The sequence below is a fragment of the Hevea brasiliensis genome, chromosome 13 (genome assembly GCF_030052815.1).
Source record: "Hevea brasiliensis isolate MT/VB/25A 57/8 chromosome 13, ASM3005281v1, whole genome shotgun sequence".
Lineage (NCBI taxonomy): Eukaryota > Viridiplantae > Streptophyta > Magnoliopsida > Malpighiales > Euphorbiaceae > Hevea > Hevea brasiliensis.
The window spans coordinates 81,779,505-81,801,766 of NC_079505.1; the positions used below are offsets into that span (position 1 = coordinate 81,779,505).

Here is a 22,262-nt window from a genome sequence, read left to right on the forward strand (position 1 = left end):
TATTTTTGGTCATTTTGTTTTTCTACTTAACCAATTAATAGAGTACCAAAGTGTCATTTTCGCAATATTTAAAAAGATGCTGTAAGATGAAAGGGGAATTTATTTACCTTCATATGCTTTTTAGTTTTTATAGTCTTTGGCCAGCGTGTGGATATATGGAAAATTCAAATTCATTTGACACGTGTATACTCTACCAAAGCAAAAAAAAAAAAAAAAAGTTCAAAAACATTTTGTTAAAATTAGGCAAATCAATATGATTTTGTTACAAGATAAAAGTTGTTATAAGTCCAGTGTTGGAAAATCAGCTGCTTTCTTATAAATAAGGAAAATCCTTTTGAAGGAGAGTTGTTATTAGGTATTGTTCTATGACACAACAGGGGATAAAGGTAAAAATTTCACTGTGAAAACCATATCAAGCTCCAATAATTGACTAGAGACGCGTCCCAGCAAACAATCAAATTTCCTCATTACAATTTGTGGATGTCAGTTTACAAGTTGGTAACAAGTCCACAAATATTGACTTTCTACATCAAGAAAAGTAAATTAATAAACATTACAGTACTGCACAGAGAGAGATTGAGAGATGCCGAAAATGGATGTGGGATCTATATCCACGTCCACTACAAGATTATTTCCTCCTGAACACTAACATTGAGTGTCTTGTTTGGAAGGACAATGCTATTAACCACCACAACTTCATCTTCAACACTAACAGCTTCACCTGGAGCAAAGAAAATAACATGAGATTCTGCAGAGCTGGAACTTCTCTATTTAGGAAGGAAAAGCAACAACAAGAGAACAGAAGTTCGATGCATCTAGAAAATACCAAGAATAGTAATCCCAAGTTTGGCATTGAAATCTCCTGCAGCCTGAAACCACAGTTTACTGAACTCAAAAAACTAAAAGGCTACCATGTATTATAGTTAAAACCAAGTGGGAATAGAACAAAAAATAGCACATTTATAAAATAAAATAAAAAAACGATTATTGTATATCAAACATTGGACAAGCAAAAAATAAGATATCAAATAACAAAAAAGTCAAACAAAAATATGAAAATAACCAACTTTTAGCCCAATGGTAATCCAAAACACATTATAGTTGTCATGCTGATACTCAACATTACAATTTGTGGCACAGACTTTGAGAAGCATCCCTTCATGCAATTTATTCTTGCCAATGTCATTCCTTTGTTACATACTTGCATGGTCATAAGTAGGAATTTTTGGAATTGGTATTTATATATGATGGTCAGCAGTCGATCACTTGGAAATTTTGGGTAGCATAAGCAATGGTCAATAGTCAATCACTTAGTGGTGTCACGAGAAAGCTAACTTGCCTGTACCCGGGACCATCTCCCAATGGAAGACTTCCACCCGACAATTGCATGAATAACCACTGCATTTTCCTGAGAAATGAGAAAAACATGCAGTCACGTTTGAAATGAGCTTTTACATGTTCCACCAGAATTTCCATGTTTGCGTGTACATATAAAACTCAACTCTTAAATATTTTAAACCCATCAATTCAGTTCCTACCATGACTTCAACATCATCTAGGATGATACAACTGATGAGCCTTGCACCTGGTCCTATACGGGCATTAGCAGATATTGAGACGTTGGGACCAATCTGTTTCACCAAATTCCAAAAGTCAACATCATATTTGAAGTAGAAGGGGGAAAAAGAAATAGAAAATTATTCAATGTTTCCATGTCATTTGCATTTAAACTTATTACTTTCACAATTATGCAAAATAAAAACTGAACCAAGACATTCTAATATTTGCGAGGTGTTCTACAGATACGGACACTTGATTCTTGTCTCCTAATCATCCATTCAAGAGGGTTTGATAGCAAGAGACCACAAGATTAAGTCCAACTAAACATTAAACTAATTAGAATGTAATAACCAACAATAATTCCCTCATTGTGCATCCGTAAATCTGACATGAGAATTCACAAACAAGTTGGACAATCTACCTTAGCAGTTGGATGTACTTTAGCGGATGGGTGAATAAAAACATCACCAATTATGGTAGCACTCTTTGAGCCATCTCCACTAGCCAAAAGATGTGGGGAGGTGTACCGGAATTGAGCAAGATATAAAGCAGAACATTTTAGGGACATTCTGCAAGTATTGGTTTGGGAAAAGGTCATATGACTCCTACAACATAAAAACAACCACGTTAAATAGTTTGGCATACCCAGGAGTTTTAATTTGCTCCCAGAAATCCATTGTTTCATATGTATATAGCTGCTTTTTCCCTGCAAGCGGTGACAGGATATCTTGATCCAGTCTCACAAAATCTGTGGGAAGGCTCCTGTATGAGAACAAGAAGTTGAACAGTGAGTTCTATTAATTCCAAAATTGAACAATAGCAATAGTGTTAGGCTCCATTTGTATTTGACATTATGTTGATACTTATTGATTTTCGCTTGTATAGAAATCCAAATGCACTTCCATTTCAAATGTTCACCTATTCAAATGGACCCTAACAAAAATTTGAATTAAAAAAATCCCAAGGATTTTGATGAATTTCTACGTCAAGAGATGGCCTTAGCTTATGAACTGTTCCAAGCCAAATGGAAAATTTACTACTACATTTGCATTATATATTAAGCAATAAAATTCATACTAGCCCGGTCGAAACCTATATCCCAGTTGGATTTACAGTATAATAACACCCTAATGGTAAGGATACAATCAAAAGATGGTAAAAAAAAAAAATCTCTATTTGACAGTATGAATTCCAATGGACCCAAAAATGATACTTCGGATAATCACATATATAATTCAGTTGCTTCAATTACTACCCACTTGATGCTAGAGATATAGGGAAAAAGGCAAAATGCATAATATGTCATATGTGCTGCACCTAAATTTGTTGATATTTTCAAGATAATATATACTAAAAATGTATTAATCAACTCAGAGGCATCAATTCCACAAGGACAAAAAGTTGGACAGGAATGGGCACACCTTGTGGCTGATTGAAGTGCTTCAAAGCTGGAAACACGTCTAAGATTAGCTGCAAAATAGTTACACAGAAAAAAGATTATGTGCCAAGGGATTCTAACAATATGTATAGTTAGCAGGGATGCAATAAATTATATATACATAATCAACACAACAAGAAGAATGTTGAAATTCTTAGTTGATGCATATTTCAGACTGAAAAATCAAAGGCTCATTTATTAAAACCAACACTTAATTACTGAGCAATCTATGCTTGTGTGCTACAGGATTCTGGAAACTTTCTAACTTAATTCCTTATCATTGTCATATGAACATAGCCAGTATCTCTAACCTCTGTCTTTCCTTTGAGAAGAAACACCCTGGATGGCTGTAAATATATCTGGTGTAAACACATACACACCGCAATTTATCAGGTCACTTACCTGCATAGCAACATAACATGAAAAAAGTAAAGAGATAAAGAAAGAAAGGGAAGAATTAAGGAGAACTGTTGGGAGTAAATATTATAAATACTACAGATTGTTGCTTCTTTTTTTTTCCCAAGAAGAGAAAATCAAAAGTAATAGTCATGTGTTAAGATAATTCCTTTTTAAATAACAGAAAATTTGTAGAAAAAAGGATGACTTGTTGAAACTCGAAACACAGTGATATAATGTCTTGGTTGATTTTACTTTATAACAAAAAGGAAAAGAAAATTCCATAAATCATTTCTCAAAAAGCAAATGTAAAAGGTTGAATCAATTGGACCATTCTAAGCAACACCAAAAGTTTGACATTGTGTTAAATATCTAAAGAGTCTCCAAGCTTTTACATACAAAAGTTTCTGGTTTCTCTGTGTAATGCAACAATTCTTTGGTGTCTGGATCAGCTACCAATTCACCAAACTGGCTGGCTGACTCAGCAGAAACCTGCAGAGGAAAAGAATAATGAAGCCAAAACATGCAGACACAGATACATTCTGCCACTGGAAGATCACACCTCAAAATCCTACATCAAAATTTTGCATTCAACCAACCTTGATTACTAGAATGGTTCCCATCCCACCATATCTTCTATGAGCCTCTGCAAACGTTAAAACGAAACAGAAATTAAAACTTCTGCAAAACAAATGTAAACTAAAAAGTATTGACCTTGCAACATAGAAGATGTTTCTAAGTTCAACTATGAGCATAACAAAACTATCACAACCTCAAAAATAATTGCCTTGAAGATTGATAGTACATGATATTTTGAAGAAGAATTAAACAATACATGCAAATCAATTGTAGAAAAGGATATTTTGTTGACAGAAGAAGATGATTACCAAGCATTTCTTGGAGTGGAAAACTGCAGCAAACATCACAGTTCAACAAGAATATATGAGACTGCAAAAGGATAATCAAGCATCATGGCGAATGTTCAAAGTAAAAAAATGTCTAGTTCTAATCTCTGGAGTCTAGAACGCGTAAAATTCACGCATATTCAAATCATTAGAGATCAAGATGCAAAATGGAAAATAAAAATACTAAAGTCAGAGGTTAAGATAAGAACCGGACTGTCTTCCATGATTCGGTCTCTGAAGTTATAAAGCCCACCAGCTGAACCATGTGGCTTTTCCTCCCTCAGATATCTACAAGCAAAGATTTGATAATCAATAAAACAGCAAAACTTGGGAAATAAAGCAAATGTCAGAGTAAATCATCAAGTTAGTTACCTCACAGGGACCTTAAGCTCGTTCGAGATTGATGAAACATACAATGCAAATTCCCGTTCCTCATAGAAACCGACAAGATAGATCTGTGCTAGGTTCGGAATCTGAAACAGAAAATGCAATCTCAAAATTGCATTGGCAGAAAGACAATTTCGACAAAGAGCCAAGTTGGAATCTGAACAAGATATTAACAAACTGAAAACTGGATTTCATCAAAATTTTATATTTGCAATTTAATGACAGCTTCACGAGTAATACCCTTTTGCAAGCAGATATTGGATGGTGAACCATTGGTTGTCCAGCTAAAGGAAAAAGAGGCTTGGCGACATTCAATGACAATGGCCGGAATCGAGTCCCTGGAAAGTTAACACATCGATTTTGTCAAATGAATTAAACAATTATTAACAAATTACATAAAAATGGATCACATTGTTTGGAGCTTTTGAAAATTAAAAGGAAAAATTCAGTACGCAAGAACAAAATTAAAAGAAGCCGAACAACGTTTCATTGCACAACAACAACAACAACAACAGAAAAAAAGAAAAAAAAAAAAAAAACCGAAATGGATATGCAGAATTGAGAATTCCTAAACTACAATAGCAAATTTCCGCAAAGAAATTGGAGCAAATCTATACCTTTAGTTGGTCCACCGACCATAATCACAGCCACAACCTTCTCCCCAGAGCTACCCATTTCCGATCAATACAAAACCCACCCAGATCTTGAATTCCCCAAATTCCGAATAAAGACTCGTTATTTATAAAAAATAGAGACTCAAATCTTTAAAGCACTGCAGTGGTAACCGCCCAATTGTACAAAAATAATGTCGCACCATGCAATCCACTGTCCACAAGAAGCCAAACAAGCGAAGTTTAGATCCCAATATCTGTACTTTTTGGGTAGTAGCTCACTCTGTTTGTTAGAGGGAGTTGGTGAAATAAATGGGATAATACAATAGAAGGATATTGAATATACAGTGGATATTGAATATACAATGTAAGTGTCGGTAGTGAAAGGAAGCAAGGTGTATTGCAGAGAGGAAGAGCAGAAGCCACTCGCTAGACACAGCAAAAGAAGTTTTTATTTATTTATTTGGTAAGAGAAGTTTCCCTGTATTTGCAATGGAACCCTACTCTTGTGGCTGTCTTCGTTACTTTTTTCTTTTCGAAGTCTTCGTTGCTTGAGAGAGAGAGAGAGAGAGAGAGAAGGACCTTTCAGAAATCAGATTATCAGAATCTTTCGGCGGGACCCGGCAACTCATGGCCCCACCATCGACCGTGGTGCTTTAAACAGATACGAATATTTTTAGCTCTCTGTTCTGGGCCTCAAGCCCCTCCTTTTGATAAAATCTTCTTTAATTATATAAGCTTTGGAAGGACCACTTCTCTTACGATGGTTGCCCTCTTATGCTATTTTAGGTGGCTTTCCTCTACTCTTTCAAAAAGGAAAGATCACTCTTTTTCTTGCCGAATGTGAGTTTATCCCTCTTCACATCCGAGTGGCGATGTATATACTCTTTGGTGATCATTTATTGGTGCTTTGCGGGAGGAAGTACCTTGGATTGTTTGGTTCTCTTGGTATTTTCTACAGTTCTGCAGCCGTCTAGGCTCTGTATCGGTTGTCTTTGAAAGGGAATCCAAGCGTTAGAATGATGTATCTCTAAGGTCTATAGCTAACTTTGCCGGGCTTTTGATAAAAAATGTGTAATTAAAAATATAAAATATAAAAAAATAATAAGTTTGAAATTAATTATTAAAAAGGGGTGAATTACGTTGAGCTGGACGAGTTGAGTGCGAGACGCTAATTATAATAACGTTTTTAAGGTCCGCGTCAAAAATTTGAAATAATAGCGTCCAACTCTCCTTACAATTATAAAAAATTAATTAAAAAAAGTTTAAAGGTTGGACGCTACTTATAATAGCGTTCAATCTTTTTTTTTAATTTTTAATAATTTTATTTTATATTTTAAATAAAATATAAATATTATTTTAATAAATAAAATTATAATATGTAATATTATATATTATAATATTTTTATTATAAATATTATTTTTTAATTTAAAATTAGTTTAAAATTAAATTAAAATTTAATAAAATAAAAATTAAAAATTAAAAATAAATAATTAAAAAAATTTAAGAAAAATTGGACAATTTTTCTTTAAAATTTTAATTATTTTACTTTATATTTTAAATAAATTAAAAATATTATTTTAATAAATAAAATTATAATAATTAATATTATATATTATAATATATAATTAATATTATTATAATATATAATATATATATTATAATTAATATTATATATTATAATATATAATTATACTGTAAGTACCGTTCAATTTTTCTTAAATTTTTTTAATTATTTATTTTTTAATTTTAATTTTTTATTTTATTAAATTTTAATTTAATTTTAAATTAAAAAATAATATTTATAATAAAAATATTATAATATATAATATTAATTATTATAATTTTATTTATTAAAATAATATTTTTAATTTATTTAAAATATAAAGTAAAATAATTAAAATTTTAAAGAAAAGTTAGACGCTACTTATAGTGATGTCCAACTTTTCTTAAATTTTTTTAGTTATTTATTTTTTAATTTTAATTTTTTATTTTATTAAATTTTATTTTAATTTTAAATTAAAAATAATATTTATAATAAAAATATTATAATATATAATATTATATATTATAATTTTATTTATTAAAATAATATTTATATTTTATTTAAAATATAAAATAAAATTATTAAAAATTAAAAAAAAAAGAATTGGATACTACTATAAATAGCGTCCAACCTTTAAATTTTTTTTAATTAATTTTTTATTATTGTAAGGAGAGCTGGACGCTATTCAAAATAGAGTCCGGCTCTAGTTTCAAATTTTTTACACGGACGCTATTTTAAATAGCATCCAGACCTTAAAACGCTATTATAATTAACGTCTCACACCCATCCTTTTTCTTTTTCTGTATTTTATATTTTTTATTACAACTTTTTTTTTCAAAAGCCCAACTTTGCCACTGACAGTCAACCCTCAAAGCTTGAATTGCCATATGAGCTCTGTATCATCACTCTCGTTTGGACCGTCAGTTTTAGCTTACAATGATTTCAGACTTTCATGTTGCTCTCAATGGCAAATCTACCACAATAAAAGAGGAGCCAATTGATCCATTTTTTTTTAAATTATTTTTATATATTTATTTACATTGATCCTTCCTGAGCAAATATTTTTACTATTAAAAAGTCAATTAACCCTTATACATATATTGACCCTATAATTTTTTTTTTTTAATTTACCACTGGCTTCTCTTTTATTTATATGTTGGGTTTTCAAGCTTTGGTGCGAGAACTCAAGTTGGATGATGGTCTCTTCACAACCTAGGTGAAGCTGCTGTTGTTGCTGGTCACCATTCGAAAGGTAGTTTTTTTATTATTTTTATTATTTTATGGGTCAAGCTATATAATCTCTGCCTCTTCTAAAACCTTTTATGAAATGAATCTATCTGTGTCTTTGGAAAAAAATAATTAGCCTTAAATAAAAAAAAAATAGAAAAATATATTCAGAACTATCAACTCACCACTTGTGCAATACCTAGATAAAAATCATTCTTTAGTAATATTAATTTTATTTTTAAACTATGAAATTTTAAGTTATAATTAAAATTAATTACACTAAAAATGGCATGACTAACTAATGAATCAGTAAATTAATGGTGTTGTAATCAAAACTAAAAAAAAATTAAAAAAAAATAGTGGTGCAATTATTTTCTTTATTTATCATAATTTTTTAAATTTTTTAATCATTCAGAATTCTTATAATGCATACAAATAAAAATGTCTTATTTTTTTACACAAAATGAGATTAAATTTTTTATTTTTAAAAAAATATATAATATTAAATATTTGTGACGCCCCTTACCCGTCTATTGTATAGCCAATCAAGGAGTGTCACATTCGGTGCCGGAGCACCCTATCTTGTTTTATCATATCTATTGTATACTTTTGATGTCATTTAAAACATGTAATTTATGTGTATAATTTTTTTTTTTTTTTTATATCTTATTTCTGTGGAGACCCGGACAGATCCTCCTCTGTTTTATTAGCATCTAGCGGGTTTCACTATCACGTGTTAACATATTCATAGTCATCTCACATATTTCCATATCATATTCTCTTTTATCATATCATTCACAACTATTTATGAGATCTCAAAATGAAGTGTTATCTATTGCATTCATATGGAAATTCATAGATAATAAATTATAAGTTTTCATTTCAAGTTCAAAATTAAATACATCATAAACTAGTAATTACATCATGACTAGACATAATAAACCAAAATACTAGTCTACACATGGGCCCTACCAAAATACAAAAGACTGGTGAGGTGATGCTGATCGATGGCAGATCTGGTCGGAACTCTGTTCGAATACTACTGTGGCGGCTGCTGATCTTCAATACCTACGCAATGGAAAACCAACGCGCTAAGCATAACGCTTAGTGGTGCATAATTTATAATAACAATAATTAAACAATTGAATTAATATTTACAAATCATAAATTCTGGGTTTTTTACATTTTTTTTATTACACTTTGAAAACAATTAAAATTATTGGGATCTTTCCTGTTTACTTATTGTATATTCAGTATTAATTAGTTATTATCAATGCCCAAGAAACCTATAACAAATTATAAAAGCTGGATACACGGGAATATACGGGTTAGACAGCCATATGTCTACCTCAGATACAAATGTCAGCACGAGGCCACCGTCGCACGAGACATTGTCAGGCTTGTAAAGCCAAAAATAAGGTAGGCACAATGGCCTGTAAGTAGGCATATAGCCTGTAGAACAATCATACCAGACATATATTGTCAGTTCATGATTTTCTCGGTAGGCAGTACTGCTATCTGAAGTCCCTAATTGGTATACCAATTTATCCGAACTAAATAAATAAGTTTGAGTATACTATGGGTAATTAAATATTTTTAATTAATTTAGCACTATTCACTATTACTATTTTCTAGTACTGTTCATTGGTACCATTAATTTCATATTAATAGGACATTAGTCCCAATTTACATATTCATATCATTTTTAATATTTAATTCTCCTTATGAGTATTTTAATTATCATATATAGCATTTTTCCCATTAACCTTTCTTTAGGTTCATGTTGATGTGTTATCTTTATCTAGGAATTTGATTAGGTTGGGATGTCTATTTAATCACAATTCCTTCATAACAATTGTTTCTCTATGTTTAAACTTGAATTTCAGTTTTTGAATCACTGAATTTGGGGTTATAGAACTCAAGTTATGGTCAAAATACCAAAGGAATAGTATTTTGGGACATTTTCTGGATTGGCAGTTTCAGTGACCCAACTTGTGCTTACAATTTGGATTGGTTAAAGGCAAAACTGGGTTAAGTGGTCTTCATGAAAAGTGTAGCCCTATGTCTAAACTTTCCATGGGTAAAATTTTAGGTCATTTGGACCAGTATAGAGAGAGTTATGACCAAATGAACATTTGGTCATTTTATGGGTTGGCAGTTTCAGTAACCCAATTTGTGCTAACAATTTGAATTTGTTAAAGGAAAAACTGGGTTAAGTGGTCTTTATGAAAAGTGTAGCCCTATGTCTAAACATTCCATGGATAAAATTTTAGATCATTTGGACCAGTATAGAGAGAGTTATAACCAAATGAACACGTAGTGTTCATTTGGTCATTTTCTGGGTTGGGTGCAGGAAAATCCGAATTTGGGCAGTATTTAGCTCAAGTTTTGGACAGAATTTGAGCATGGTTTCTTCATGGAAAATGGGCTATTTTGGGTTTAGTTTCACCTCCAATTGGCCTCATACTAATTGGGGTCACACAATTTTATTTATGGCCTAAAATGTACACTGCCCTCAACAAACACAACCTGCAGAAAATTAACACTTTCAAAACTCAATCTCCTCCAACTTCCTTACTTCAATTTGCATGCAATACACTTCTATAAGCAACAATCTCATCCCAATAGGTCAATTTCAACATTTTACACAAAGTCCTCAACATTTACACAAACCCTAGTTTTCAAAGTTTCAAATTTACACAAACACTACACAATCAAACACCCAAACATTTCAACTAATTACACATTTTCATGGAACCATTTTTCATCACTTAAAAGCAATAAACTTCAAGTTCCATAGCTGCCAAAAATTCAAGGGTTCTTTCCTCTAGATTTTCTTTTTGTTTTAATGGTATTTATGCTTAGCTAAACATGCTTTTCATGTTTAATAAAGAGAAGAAGAGGGATTAGTGCACTAACCTTACTTGAGCTTCCCAAACCTCAACTTTCTTGCTTCTTATGGGTATCTATGGCTTTCTTATGGAGTGGGGAGTATTTTTTGTGAAGGGTGCTAAAGGTTCTGATGGGTAGAAGCTTGGGAAATCAAGCTTGGAAGCTTGACAACAATGGAGGAAATGAGGGAAAGAGAGAGAGAGAAGAAATCGAGGAAGAAGATGGAAGTGGGTGGGAGTTTGTCCTCTAGTGCCTATTTATATACATTTTTTTTTGAATTTTCCTAAGCCTTTTCTTTTCTTTTCCTTTCTTTTCTTTTCTTTTCTTTTCTCTTCTCATTTTCCTAATCTATTTCATAAATTTTAATTAATGTTAATTATTTTATTCTCTAATTTTTTTTTATTTTGACATTTAGGTCAAAATTCACCTTTGGGGGTGAAATGACCAAAATGCCCTTAGTAGTGCATATTGGGTTATTTTTATTATTTTTGTACCAATTTATAAATTCTCTAAACTTTAATTTTTTTCTCTCTACATTTTTCCTATATTTTCTTAACATTTTTTTTTCTTCAATTTATGCCTCCTCACTATAGTCTAGGTGTAGTTCCAGACATTTTAACTGTCCGAACAGACATTAGTTGTCGGAACAGTAAAATATACGGATTACTTATGGTGAGGGCGTTACAATATTAATATATGGTACACAATTTAAACGATTATTCAATCTATTATTAACAAAATGGAGAATTTTTCAAAATAGTTTTTCTCATTTTCTCTCTTAAATAAATTCCAATTAAGAGTTTACGATAAAAGAATGATTACTTCTCTATTAAGTATGTAGATCTTTTTGGTCATTATTCAATTATTGTCTATCTGGCTGATTAATTTGATGAGCTCTCGAATCATATTTCTATTGTCTTCAAAATTTGGTTATTGGAGACGCTTATCATCATCTCATGAATCAGATTATTTTAGCCCATATTAGAGGTGATAACATAGTGTAATTTAGACTTAATTGTCGAATATTTAATTCTAATCCATCATAGTTACTATTTCAACTCATAAGACAATTAGAATTATAAGATTATTTTATAAGAATTTCACATGAAATTAATTTTATACTTTAATAAAAATTACTTTTTTATTCTTGATTTCTAAAAGGAGGCTCTACCTTCTCTCTACAAATTTTTCCTTTATCCCATCTTTTTTTCATTTTAATTCTCCCTCTTTCTTTTCTCCTCATATTTTCTCTTAGCCCGGATTTATTTATTTTTTTAGTTATTTTTCTTTTTTTTTAATAAACTCTTAGATCTGAGTTTATATTCTCAGATCTTATATTTGTCAGAAATAAATTTGAGATTATCTCCCTGATATTAGAATCTTTATTTTTCCATTATCAGATCAATCTCTTGAAATTGATTTTATTTTACTTTTGTTTCTTGTAGTATTTAATGGTGAACGGAGACTTTAGATATTTAAGTATGGTCAATGATTTTCTATCAAAAGAACTTGGTAATACTGCTTGTTTCTCCATTAAAATTTAGTAGTTTAAACTCTTTTGCAAGTCACAAAAGTAGCAAGTTCCAAAATAGTAGTATTGTTTTTGTGTAATCTAAAATGAAAAATGACTAATTACTACTAAAAAGGTTATTCTGCTCTATCTTAATCATCTCTTAATGAAAATTTTTAAATATCTATGTATTTTTTTATGAGAATATTATAATTTACTTGCATTTTAATACATATTAATGAATTGCCAATTTTTTTTTCTTAAAAAAAAATTACTTCTTCAATTATAAATATACTTCCTAACATGTATAGAAGTCTACTACAATATATTATAACATATCATTATATCTTATTTTTATTCTCTTCTATTATGAAAATTTTAATCTAAATATTGAAGTGAAACTCTCAAAAGTAAATGGGAAATTCTCTCCAAGCCTTCCTTCAATCGCTATATCATAATGAAGGAGGGAAAGACCAAAGTCAAGAAAATTATGACATTTTTATTCTTTTGAATGAACTAATTAGGGGTATAAACTATACAATAAATGGAATATTCTCAATAATGAATAATTGAAAGTTAACATATTCTGACTAGATGCATGTGCCAAGTCAATTTACAGGGCCACCATAATTGCTCTTACCAACATCTAATGAAACTATATTATTTTAGAATTCCATTTCAAGATCTTCCTTTGAAAATAATGGTAAAAGATTGAAGCATTTTTTACAGAGGCAACAGATCTCTTTTCCTCTCCTCGTCTCTCTTCTTTCATTTTTCTTTTCTCTTTCAATCTCTTTTTTTTTCAGCTATCAATGATTTTTTCACCTGTGACTATCCTAGATCGATTTTTCTTTTCCTTTTATTGTTTTAATTATTTTTTTTAAATAATATCTCATGTCTGTGTTCGTTTAGAACAAATATAAGTTTCTCTCTTTATATTTGTGTCTTCTCTTCCCAATATTAAAGTCTTGTTTTCTCCTCCATCATTCTCCTCGTTATTAAGGTTTTATTTTTCCCCATTAGCAGAGTTTTATTTATTTTTATCAATATTTAATCATTAATTTCTTTTGATTAGAGACTCAGGTATGGATAATGATATTCTATTAATGGAGCCTGGTAATGTAACCCGTTGGTGGTTTAATATTTTCTGTGGTCTAATAAGTTTCCGAAATGACAGTATTGTAGAAATTTTCTTTAGTCATCCAAAATAAAAAAGGAAGGATATTCTACTCATTCAAATCATCTCTGAATAAAATATTTTAATTATTTATGTTTAATGGTAAAAGATTGAACATTTTACAATATTTTTTTCCTTCCATAAATCGGTCAATTATATGTGAAACCTAAACACTACGAGACAGTCATGACATGTGCTACACAAAATTGAGGTTGAGAATTTTGAGATTTGGATGTATTGTAAAAGATGCCAAATTATCTTAATATCAATGGCCTTAAATTAATTTATATGTATCAAAATTAAATTCTTTTATATATAATTTTTAAAAAAATACCACCAAAAGTTTTTGTGAACTTACCATATTTATGATTCCTATTTATTTGTGTTGGGACTAGTGACATGGTTACTTAGAAACCACAAACCCACAGCTTTGATTTGGTCATCAAGTTAGCCACACACATGGCCCAATTGGCAGGCCTAATATTTTATGAACTTGGTTGCTTCCTGACAAAGAAGGCAAAAAGATCTCCGTTCCCTCGCATTGACTCAACCTTAGCTGTAACTCCCTCTTGGGAACAGCCTTGAAGCTGAAGACTACTTGAGCTCTTAATCAAATCGAGACTAGTAAAATAATTTCAGTGAATACATGTCTTCAGATCTAGGGCTATTGATTTATGCCAGGATGGATGGATCATGCACTTTCAAGTCATGCACTTTCATGACGGATGGACACCGTCATTTTGGTAGATCGTGTTAAGGCAATAGACTGGCAACGAATTAAAGTGGGACAGAACCATTTAATGGACAGAAAAACATTTAATGGGTGCTGCACTGAGCGGCAAACATGATAAAGCATATGAGAGATTAGAGAACAAGCTAGTTCTGTGGACTTATGAGCCTTTCGAAGTCTTTCTAAAAATTTAATCCAGTACATGTCGAGTTTATTACACAGTATCCATTTATTCCCATTATTCTGGCACATACGCAACTATTTTTAGTTCTCACAAGGATCTCTTACAGCTTTGAAGGAGATTGGTACCAACCCCATGGTTCATCAGAGATATATTTAGTCACCTGCTTCACACTCAAGTAGTTCTCAAGTCCCCTGCAAAAAATTAAAAAAAAAAAAAAAAAAAAGGGGAAAAGGAGGAGTTCATTGAAGGCTAATCAGAGATGTTTCAACCAGTCTAGAATAAAGCTGGAAATATGCGGAGAATTAGTCTCAGTGTAACAACTCAATTCCCGCTTTATTTGACTCCAAAAACAGAGGGAAAGAAGTCATTGCATGATATTCTAGTCCCAGATGTTTGGGTTATTTGAGAAAATAGCGTTTGAATATGCCATGGTTTTTACTAAGAAGCGTTTCCCTTCCCTAAACTTGTGTACATGTGTATTTATATTCGATTTAAAAAAAATATCCGTCGTCTGATTTGGGTAATTAAGGCCATACCATTCTCCTAATTCACGACCAAAACCACTACGCTTGAGGCCTCCCCATGGAGCTTGACAGAAGCATGGCTGTGAGCAATTGATCCATACGATACCTGCCCGGAAAGCCTGACCAACAGGTACGTGAAAAAAAAAAAAAAAGTTAAACTCACTAGTTAAATAATCTCTTTTTAACAATTGCATTATGATTACTTTCAAATGACAGATTGTTACTTCAAGCCTCACCTTGCTTACACGATCACACCTTTCCAGATCTTTTGATATCACAGCAGCACCTAAGCCATAGCTGCAGTCAGAATGGACCAAAACAGATCAATGGATAGGAGGATGCCCAGGAGGCAGGCAAGGGAAGGGAGGTCGAGAACATCCAAGAAACGAACAAAAACATCCAGCTTAAGCATTCAGGTAAATCCATTATCATTATTGAGATACAAGAACCAACTCACTGGGTGTCATTTGCCAATTCAATGGCTTCGTCTTCTGTACTAAATGTTTTTACACACAGAACAGGTCCAAACACTTCCTCTCTCCAAATTTGCATTGAGGTATTTACATCAGTGATGATGGTTGGTTCAATGAAAAATCCCTTTTTCAAATGCTGCAATTCATTTGCAAATAATTCCAATAACCTCAAAGACTGATCCATCAGATTCAGTAATGGAAAAGCAGGAATCATACATACCTTTGGACGAGCCCCACCAAATAAAATGGTTGCACCTTCACTCTCAGCAGTTGAGATAAATTTCAATATTTTCTCATACTGCAGTAATTAAGTGATAAGTTAAGTAGTATCTATGATTCTTCAAACTGAATTAAAAGTTTGAGTAAATAGATATCATGACTATCTGAAATCAATAATTAAACCGCAAATTGCCAAATCACAGATTTTTTGAGAGCTATATTTTTGCAACCAGTGCAATTACACAGAAAATGTAATTCCAAAATACACATAGCAGGAAATTTTACTTGGAAAGAAACATAAATCCTTACCCAGGCCCCAACTTAACACTTTATCCCCCCACACCAAAAATAAAATAAAATAAAATAAAATAAAATAAAATACTGGAAATTTAACAAAATTCTTACCTGCCCCCCACTGACGACTGGGCCAAGTCTGCAACCTTCTTCTAAGGGATCTGATATTTTAATGTTTTTGCACCATTTAACAAGCCTGTCTACAAAATCAGTTGCAATGCTTTCCTGAAACATTAAATTGGAAATATATTGTAATGAGTTATGGCACCAAAGAATTTTAAATGCAAATTCCATATGCTAAATTAATAAACTCATGGCAGCAGATGCTCTTTATACTTTTCTTTCCACCCTATGTAAACCCATAAACTTTTAGTCGACTCTTCTGCTGCCTAGTAAATTCCTTGTCATCATACCCCAGAGTAGATACTTGTATTTATTGCTATGTTTTAGAAATACAACTTTTGAAAGAAATAAAGATTTTCCAATAAAACTTTGAAGATGAAGAATATTTGCAGCAAGTGTTATGTATGTTTTGATAACTCATTTGCTGTCATTTCAGTATTGGAAGGTTTGCAGTTAGGATTTCTTTGCTCTTCTCTTCATTTATTTATTCTAAAATTTGATTTCCATTTGCTGGATTTGTTTCCATAGTTTGTCGGCAGCTCTTTATGTTGAGTTATAGGATGTGCTACAAACTGTTGGCTTGGTGTTTGGTGTCGGGTTAAATATGCTGGCTTCTACATTTGCAGTGCCCAGGGAGCTGAATCTATTTGTTTAGGATATACCAGTGATTATGCATCCAGTTAATAGGCACTTTGGTTAGCTGGTCCTGCTTCAATAGTGAAGCAATGGAAAAACAATCCAACCCAAAAACTGACGGTACAAAAACCTAAATGAAATTTTATGCACCTGCTCTACAGGTAAGTATCAAAGTCTATCACAAGCGGTTCAATTTTCAAACCATGAATTAATAAGATAGTTGACAATGATTCTATAATTCCATTTGGAGGAACAAATTACTTCTTTAATATCTATGTTTCATCCCTTGCTTGATTTGCTTTATATGTTGAACCTAGTTTTTCACTTCGTGGATGTGCTTTGAGGTTCATTTTACATTATGTGAGTAATCACAGTTCGATGCATCCAACAAAGTAGCAAATTTTTGTTTTAGTATTACACAGAAAACCTTAAGATTATTGCAATCACACTGAACCATAATGGTTATCTTGATTTAGTTCTACAAAAACACAAATCTGTGGTTTTGTAATAACACAATAGAAAAAGAAAAATACAAGTTGTCAGAGAGAGAGACAGAGAGAGCACAATTCTTAGATAGAACTGTTAAATGCATCAAGATCAGGCAATATTCGCACTTACATGCACAAGAAGACGCGATGTTGCACTGCATATCTGACCATTTGTCCAAAAACAACCAAAGACAGTCCATTCAGCAGCTGTTGAATAAAAAAACAAGTAAATTAATATAGTACCATCACCAGAATAAACATATGAATTTCTGAACAATGTTAGGGTGTATCAGATGCCAATGTCCTGATTGCACAATTTGTTTGCACCAAAGAAAAAATCAACCACGCAAGATGCACAGGCAGTGAGTTAAAAATGTGCTTCAGAAAGAACTAACCCTTGTCAAGATCAACATCCTCGAACACAATTATTGGGCTTTTCCCACCAAGCTCCATAGAAACAGGCTGCCAAAAAATTAAATATAGTAACTGCAATCCAAATAAAGAGCATCAAGAAGAAAAAAAAAGAAAAAAAGTTTGGCACACTAGTCTACCTTGACCATCTGAGCTGCAGATGCCATTACCCTGCTCCCTGTAGCTGTGCTTCCAGTAAATGCTATCTGTTAAGAACAAACTTATTAACAATTATTGCATGGTATACTCACAACCAATGATTATATTAACTGAAATTCAACTTGGGGGACTCTCCAATAAAAAAATTATTACAGAAAATCAAACCTTGTCAACATGGGGATGAGATGCCAAAGGAGCGCCAGCTTCAGGGCCCAATCCAGTTAGAATATTGAGGACACCTGGGGGAAGACCAACCTCTCTACACACTTCAGCCAACTCTAAACAGGTTCTGAGAAATGGAAGAATATTATAGCTGGAACAAAGGATGACTGACCAACATCAAATTTTATGCAAGTTGAAATAAACTATAACATACACTGATGCCAGTTCAGATGGCTTCAGTATTGCCGTGCAACCTGCTGCCAAGGCTGGAGCCACTTTCCACGTAGCCATCAATAATGGGTAATTCCTTCAGAATATAAAAGTAAAGGGACTTAGATTGCTAAACTTTAAGTTTCTTCTGAAAAAAATAACAGAGCCACCAAAAAAACAAAAGATCAACATCCATCATAAAATTTTAATCCACTTGAAAATTCAACATTTCAAATTATCCAGGAAAAAAAAGGATATTCACCATTTTAATCAACATGAATAAACTAAAATTCAATTGACCCACATGGTAACAAATACAGATTTTACAAACTCAAGAAAGATATTAAAGAAATGAGATATTCCTAAGTAATACTGAAGGCACAAATGGATAAAATTATGTGTCATAGATGTCAGCACAAGTAAGGATTTCATGTCACTCAGATTGAAGACAGTGAAAACAGCTGATAAAGAAATTGGGAGTGTTTGTGATCAAAATCATCAAAATCATGGGAAGGTTAGAACTTATAACTTAGAAGCTTAAGGGTCATGCACTTTACAAGTCACTAAGGCTAACAAATTGTGAAATAATTATAGAAGTACAATTTTAAAGCTACATCTCAATCTGCAGATATTTTAGTCATGAATGTGAATAAGCATTTCCACACAACTCATTCTTCCAAATTCCTATATGACGAGATTCAAGCACATTGTTAGTATTGCCATTGATATCAATGCAAATGAAAATAGCAAAGCGTGTGGATGATAATTTTACTGGAAGTTGACATACTAAAACAACAAATCTTACAACAAAAATAAATAAAGAAATAAAAAGAATGCATAAGAATTTAATAAAGAGAACTAGCAAATACCATGGAGTGATCAATGCAACAACACCAATAGGTTCTTTAAGAACATAACTATTGAATGTTTCCATGGGGAGAGAAACAGGAACATTTTGCTTTGCATCTAAACCTTCAGCAAGATCAGCATAGTACTCAAAACATCCAGCAACATCATCCTAGACAACAGGAAACCACATGTAAAGTAATGTTACAGCATATTAAATATAATGATTCCAGTGTCACAAGCATACTATGTCCCATGCTGCTTCATCCAGTGGTTTTCCACAATCAAGTGCTTCAAGTTTTGCTAGTTCAGGTTTCCTTTCTGTTATCTGCATGCAAACAAATATTCAAGGATTGAGAACTAAAGATATAAAACAGGCAAGACCAATAGATTTCTAGAGGCCATCACCAAATAGGTGGGAGGTCATATTTGTGAAGCACATTACCAACATTTTAAATGTGGCAGAAATCTTTTCTTATTTCTCTCTCATCATTACTTAATAAAGAACATAAAACTTCTGCTACATAGTTCATCACATCATTTACCCAATACCTGATCCAGAAAATTCCAAGGAACATGTGTGGCGGTTTTAAGATAAAGATTAAATATTAGTGAAGCTTAGATAAGCCAAAAAAAAAAACACACACGCACACACAACTATAGGAAAGAAATACTTAAACAAACGATTTGCTACTCAGCCACTAACTAACTCAGGATACAAGCAATAGCTAGAACACTGCAACAAAGCTCATTAATGTAGGGCAAAATCCAACCCAGGAACCTAACAATCAATTTGGATCGGAAAAAATAGCAAATATTTATTTTGTATGTGGCATATATCACTGCCAAAGAGTTAAATCTAATAGTATACCTTAGCAGCAATAGCACGCAAATGCTTGGCACGAAATGCACCAGAAGTGAAAGCCCAATCTCGGCCTTTGTTCCTGGTAAATGCTTTCCGGGCTGCTTCCACCGCTAGCTCCACATCTTCTGCAGTAGCTGCAGGTATATCACCTGAAACATTTTTTGAAAATAAAAAAATTTACAGATCTGATATTATAGTGTTGGAATTGTTCTATCAGCTGAAAACCCAAAAATAAAATCATCAAAGGCAAACAGATGAAAATAACACTAACCCACAACATCAAAGATAAAGAAAAAACAAAGTAGGCGACAGACATGATGAACTAGTTAAAAGAGAATAGAAAAGAGTGAGCAGACCAATGATCTCCTCCGTAGAGGGGTTGATGATGGGGATGCGTTTCTTGAGAACGGGCTCTCTCCATTCACCGTCAATGAATAGCTGTCGATTGGGCACAGGGATCGCCATTTTCACTCACTTAAGCGTTGTTCCTCCACTCCTCTGCTTTGATTTCTTTTATAGTAGGAAGTGAAGTAATCTGCTCTATCCAAATTGATCACTGAAGTTGAAAGCTAAATGCCTTCATATTTTCTCTAATCTACACCTGTGGCCTAGAGCAGCAGGCTGTGGTTTCTTTATGGGCTGAATCACAATTTCGTGGCATGAGTTTCGTCATTATTAATGATTAATTCACTGTCTTTTTATCCAATAATTGATTTACCACCTCAATTATTCCATTAATCGGGTTTTTTGTTATTAAAATAAATTTATTTTATATTAATTAAAAAAAATTATTATTTAATTTTTTTATCTTAACAAAACTAATTACATACTATTTTTATTTTAAAAAATATATTAATTAATTTTTATATTTTTACTTTATTTATTTTTTTACTCTTTATTTGATTTAAATTAAGTTTTCTGACAAAGTTAAAAAATTAATTTTAAAAATATATATATAAATTATTTAATTACACTTATTATTTTATGAATAATAAGTATAATTAAATAATTTTTTTTAAATAATAATAGAGTAAATAATTTTTAAAATTAATTTTATATATTATTAATTACACTCTATTATTAAATTAAGATTTTATTTATTTCATAAAAAATATTTTTTTAAATATATTTTTTATATTTTTTAACATTTGAGATATTTAAAAAAATGAGTAACAAAAAATATTTTTTTACTCAAAAAACTAATTATTTTTTCTAAAAACTTTGATAATTTCATTAAACTATGAAAATACTTGTATATACATTACAGAACCCCTATTATTAGTTTAATATTATAAATAAATTATTAAAAATATTTTTGTGAAAAAAATATTTCTTTAAGATATTTTTTATGAAAAATATTTTTTTATAAATTATTTTTTTTTTAAATAGAAACTAAAAATTACTTATTTGCCATTATATATTTTATAAATTTTTAAAATATTGACACTCTAAAAAATAATTATATTTTAAAAGCTGTGAGTATTCGGTTCAAATCAAATCAAACCAAATTAAATTATGAAAATCAAAGTACATGTTTTAAAAATCGAATCGAATTGAAATTGATGAAAAATCGAATCGAACCGAATCACTCTATTTCAGTTCTGTTCGATTCAAACTGATAAGTTTTGATTTTTTATTGATTTTTTAATTTAGACTTGATTTTCAAGTTATTTGATTTAATTTTTATTTTGATTTAAATCTAATAACTATTAATCAATGAAATTAAACAATTTATATATATATAATTAAATATAATTCATAAATTTTTCATAAAATAAATTATTTTAAAAATTAATTCGGTTCGATTTGAATATATAAAATTACTATTCAGTACGGTTTAATCAATTTTTTTTCTCTTCAAAACTAAACTAAAATAACCAAAATTTTTATAATATAAAATCAAATCAAACCGATTGAATTTTAAAATCAAACCGATTGAACAGAATTGATTTAGTTCGATTCGATTTTTTAATTTGAACCAAAATCTGCTCACTCTTAGCCATACGGCAGAACAACTTGCTTGAGAATGAGTTTTTTAAAGTAATTGAAGATTTTTCAAGATTTAAAATTTTTGAACTTTTGTATAAAAAAATAGGGAGTTTTTTAAAGTATAGTTTTTAGAGATTTTTAAAAATCTAAAAAAACCTTAATTTTTCAACATACTAAATTAGTGAGATAACGTAATTTTCTCTTTAAAACTTTCAAATACTTTAAAAAATATTTCTTGTCTCTCAAATATTAAAAATAATGAATTTTTAAAAAACATAAAAAATTTTACTTTGACTTTA

At 31.1% G+C, this 22,262-nt stretch overlaps 2 protein-coding genes across 5 annotated transcripts; both read right to left on the reverse strand.

Moving 5' to 3' along the window:
* Nucleotides 1-441: 441 nt before the first annotated feature.
* LOC110658107 (uncharacterized) lies at nucleotides 442-5,859 on the reverse strand. Of its 4 annotated transcripts, XM_021815593.2 has the most exons (16): nucleotides 5,662-5,859; nucleotides 5,304-5,511; nucleotides 4,927-5,024; nucleotides 4,672-4,772; nucleotides 4,509-4,587; nucleotides 4,282-4,342; nucleotides 3,994-4,040; nucleotides 3,794-3,886; nucleotides 3,310-3,400; nucleotides 2,982-3,030; nucleotides 2,206-2,322; nucleotides 1,982-2,129; nucleotides 1,539-1,631; nucleotides 1,340-1,408; nucleotides 827-869; nucleotides 442-721 (listed from the first exon to the last, which is right to left on the reverse strand). In XM_021815593.2, the coding sequence occupies exons 2-16, from the start codon at nucleotides 5,359-5,361 to the stop codon at nucleotides 621-623; spliced, it is 1,248 nt and encodes a 415-aa protein (XP_021671285.2). In that variant the 5' UTR covers nucleotides 5,362-5,511; nucleotides 5,662-5,859; the 3' UTR covers nucleotides 442-620. The 4 variants fall into 4 exon arrangements, 3 of the variants coding, with proteins under 3 accessions (XP_021671285.2, XP_021671284.2, XP_021671287.2); XM_021815592.2 differs by having other exon boundaries at nucleotides 5,304-5,859; XR_009142618.1 differs by having other exon boundaries at nucleotides 603-721; nucleotides 1,068-1,408; nucleotides 5,304-5,858.
* Nucleotides 5,860-14,514: 8,655 nt separating this feature from the next.
* LOC110658106 (aminoaldehyde dehydrogenase 2, peroxisomal) lies at nucleotides 14,515-20,627 on the reverse strand. The gene is made up of 15 exons (XM_021815591.2): nucleotides 20,331-20,627; nucleotides 19,981-20,123; nucleotides 19,357-19,437; nucleotides 19,133-19,281; nucleotides 18,268-18,360; nucleotides 18,057-18,180; nucleotides 17,873-17,938; nucleotides 17,717-17,783; nucleotides 17,452-17,528; nucleotides 16,186-16,299; nucleotides 15,782-15,859; nucleotides 15,546-15,697; nucleotides 15,325-15,385; nucleotides 15,101-15,207; nucleotides 14,515-14,755 (listed from the first exon to the last, which is right to left on the reverse strand). Exons 1-15 carry the CDS (start codon nucleotides 20,437-20,439, stop codon nucleotides 14,665-14,667), a joined length of 1,512 nt encoding a protein of 503 aa, XP_021671283.2. The 5' UTR covers nucleotides 20,440-20,627; the 3' UTR covers nucleotides 14,515-14,664.
* Nucleotides 20,628-22,262: the final 1,635 nt, after the last annotated feature.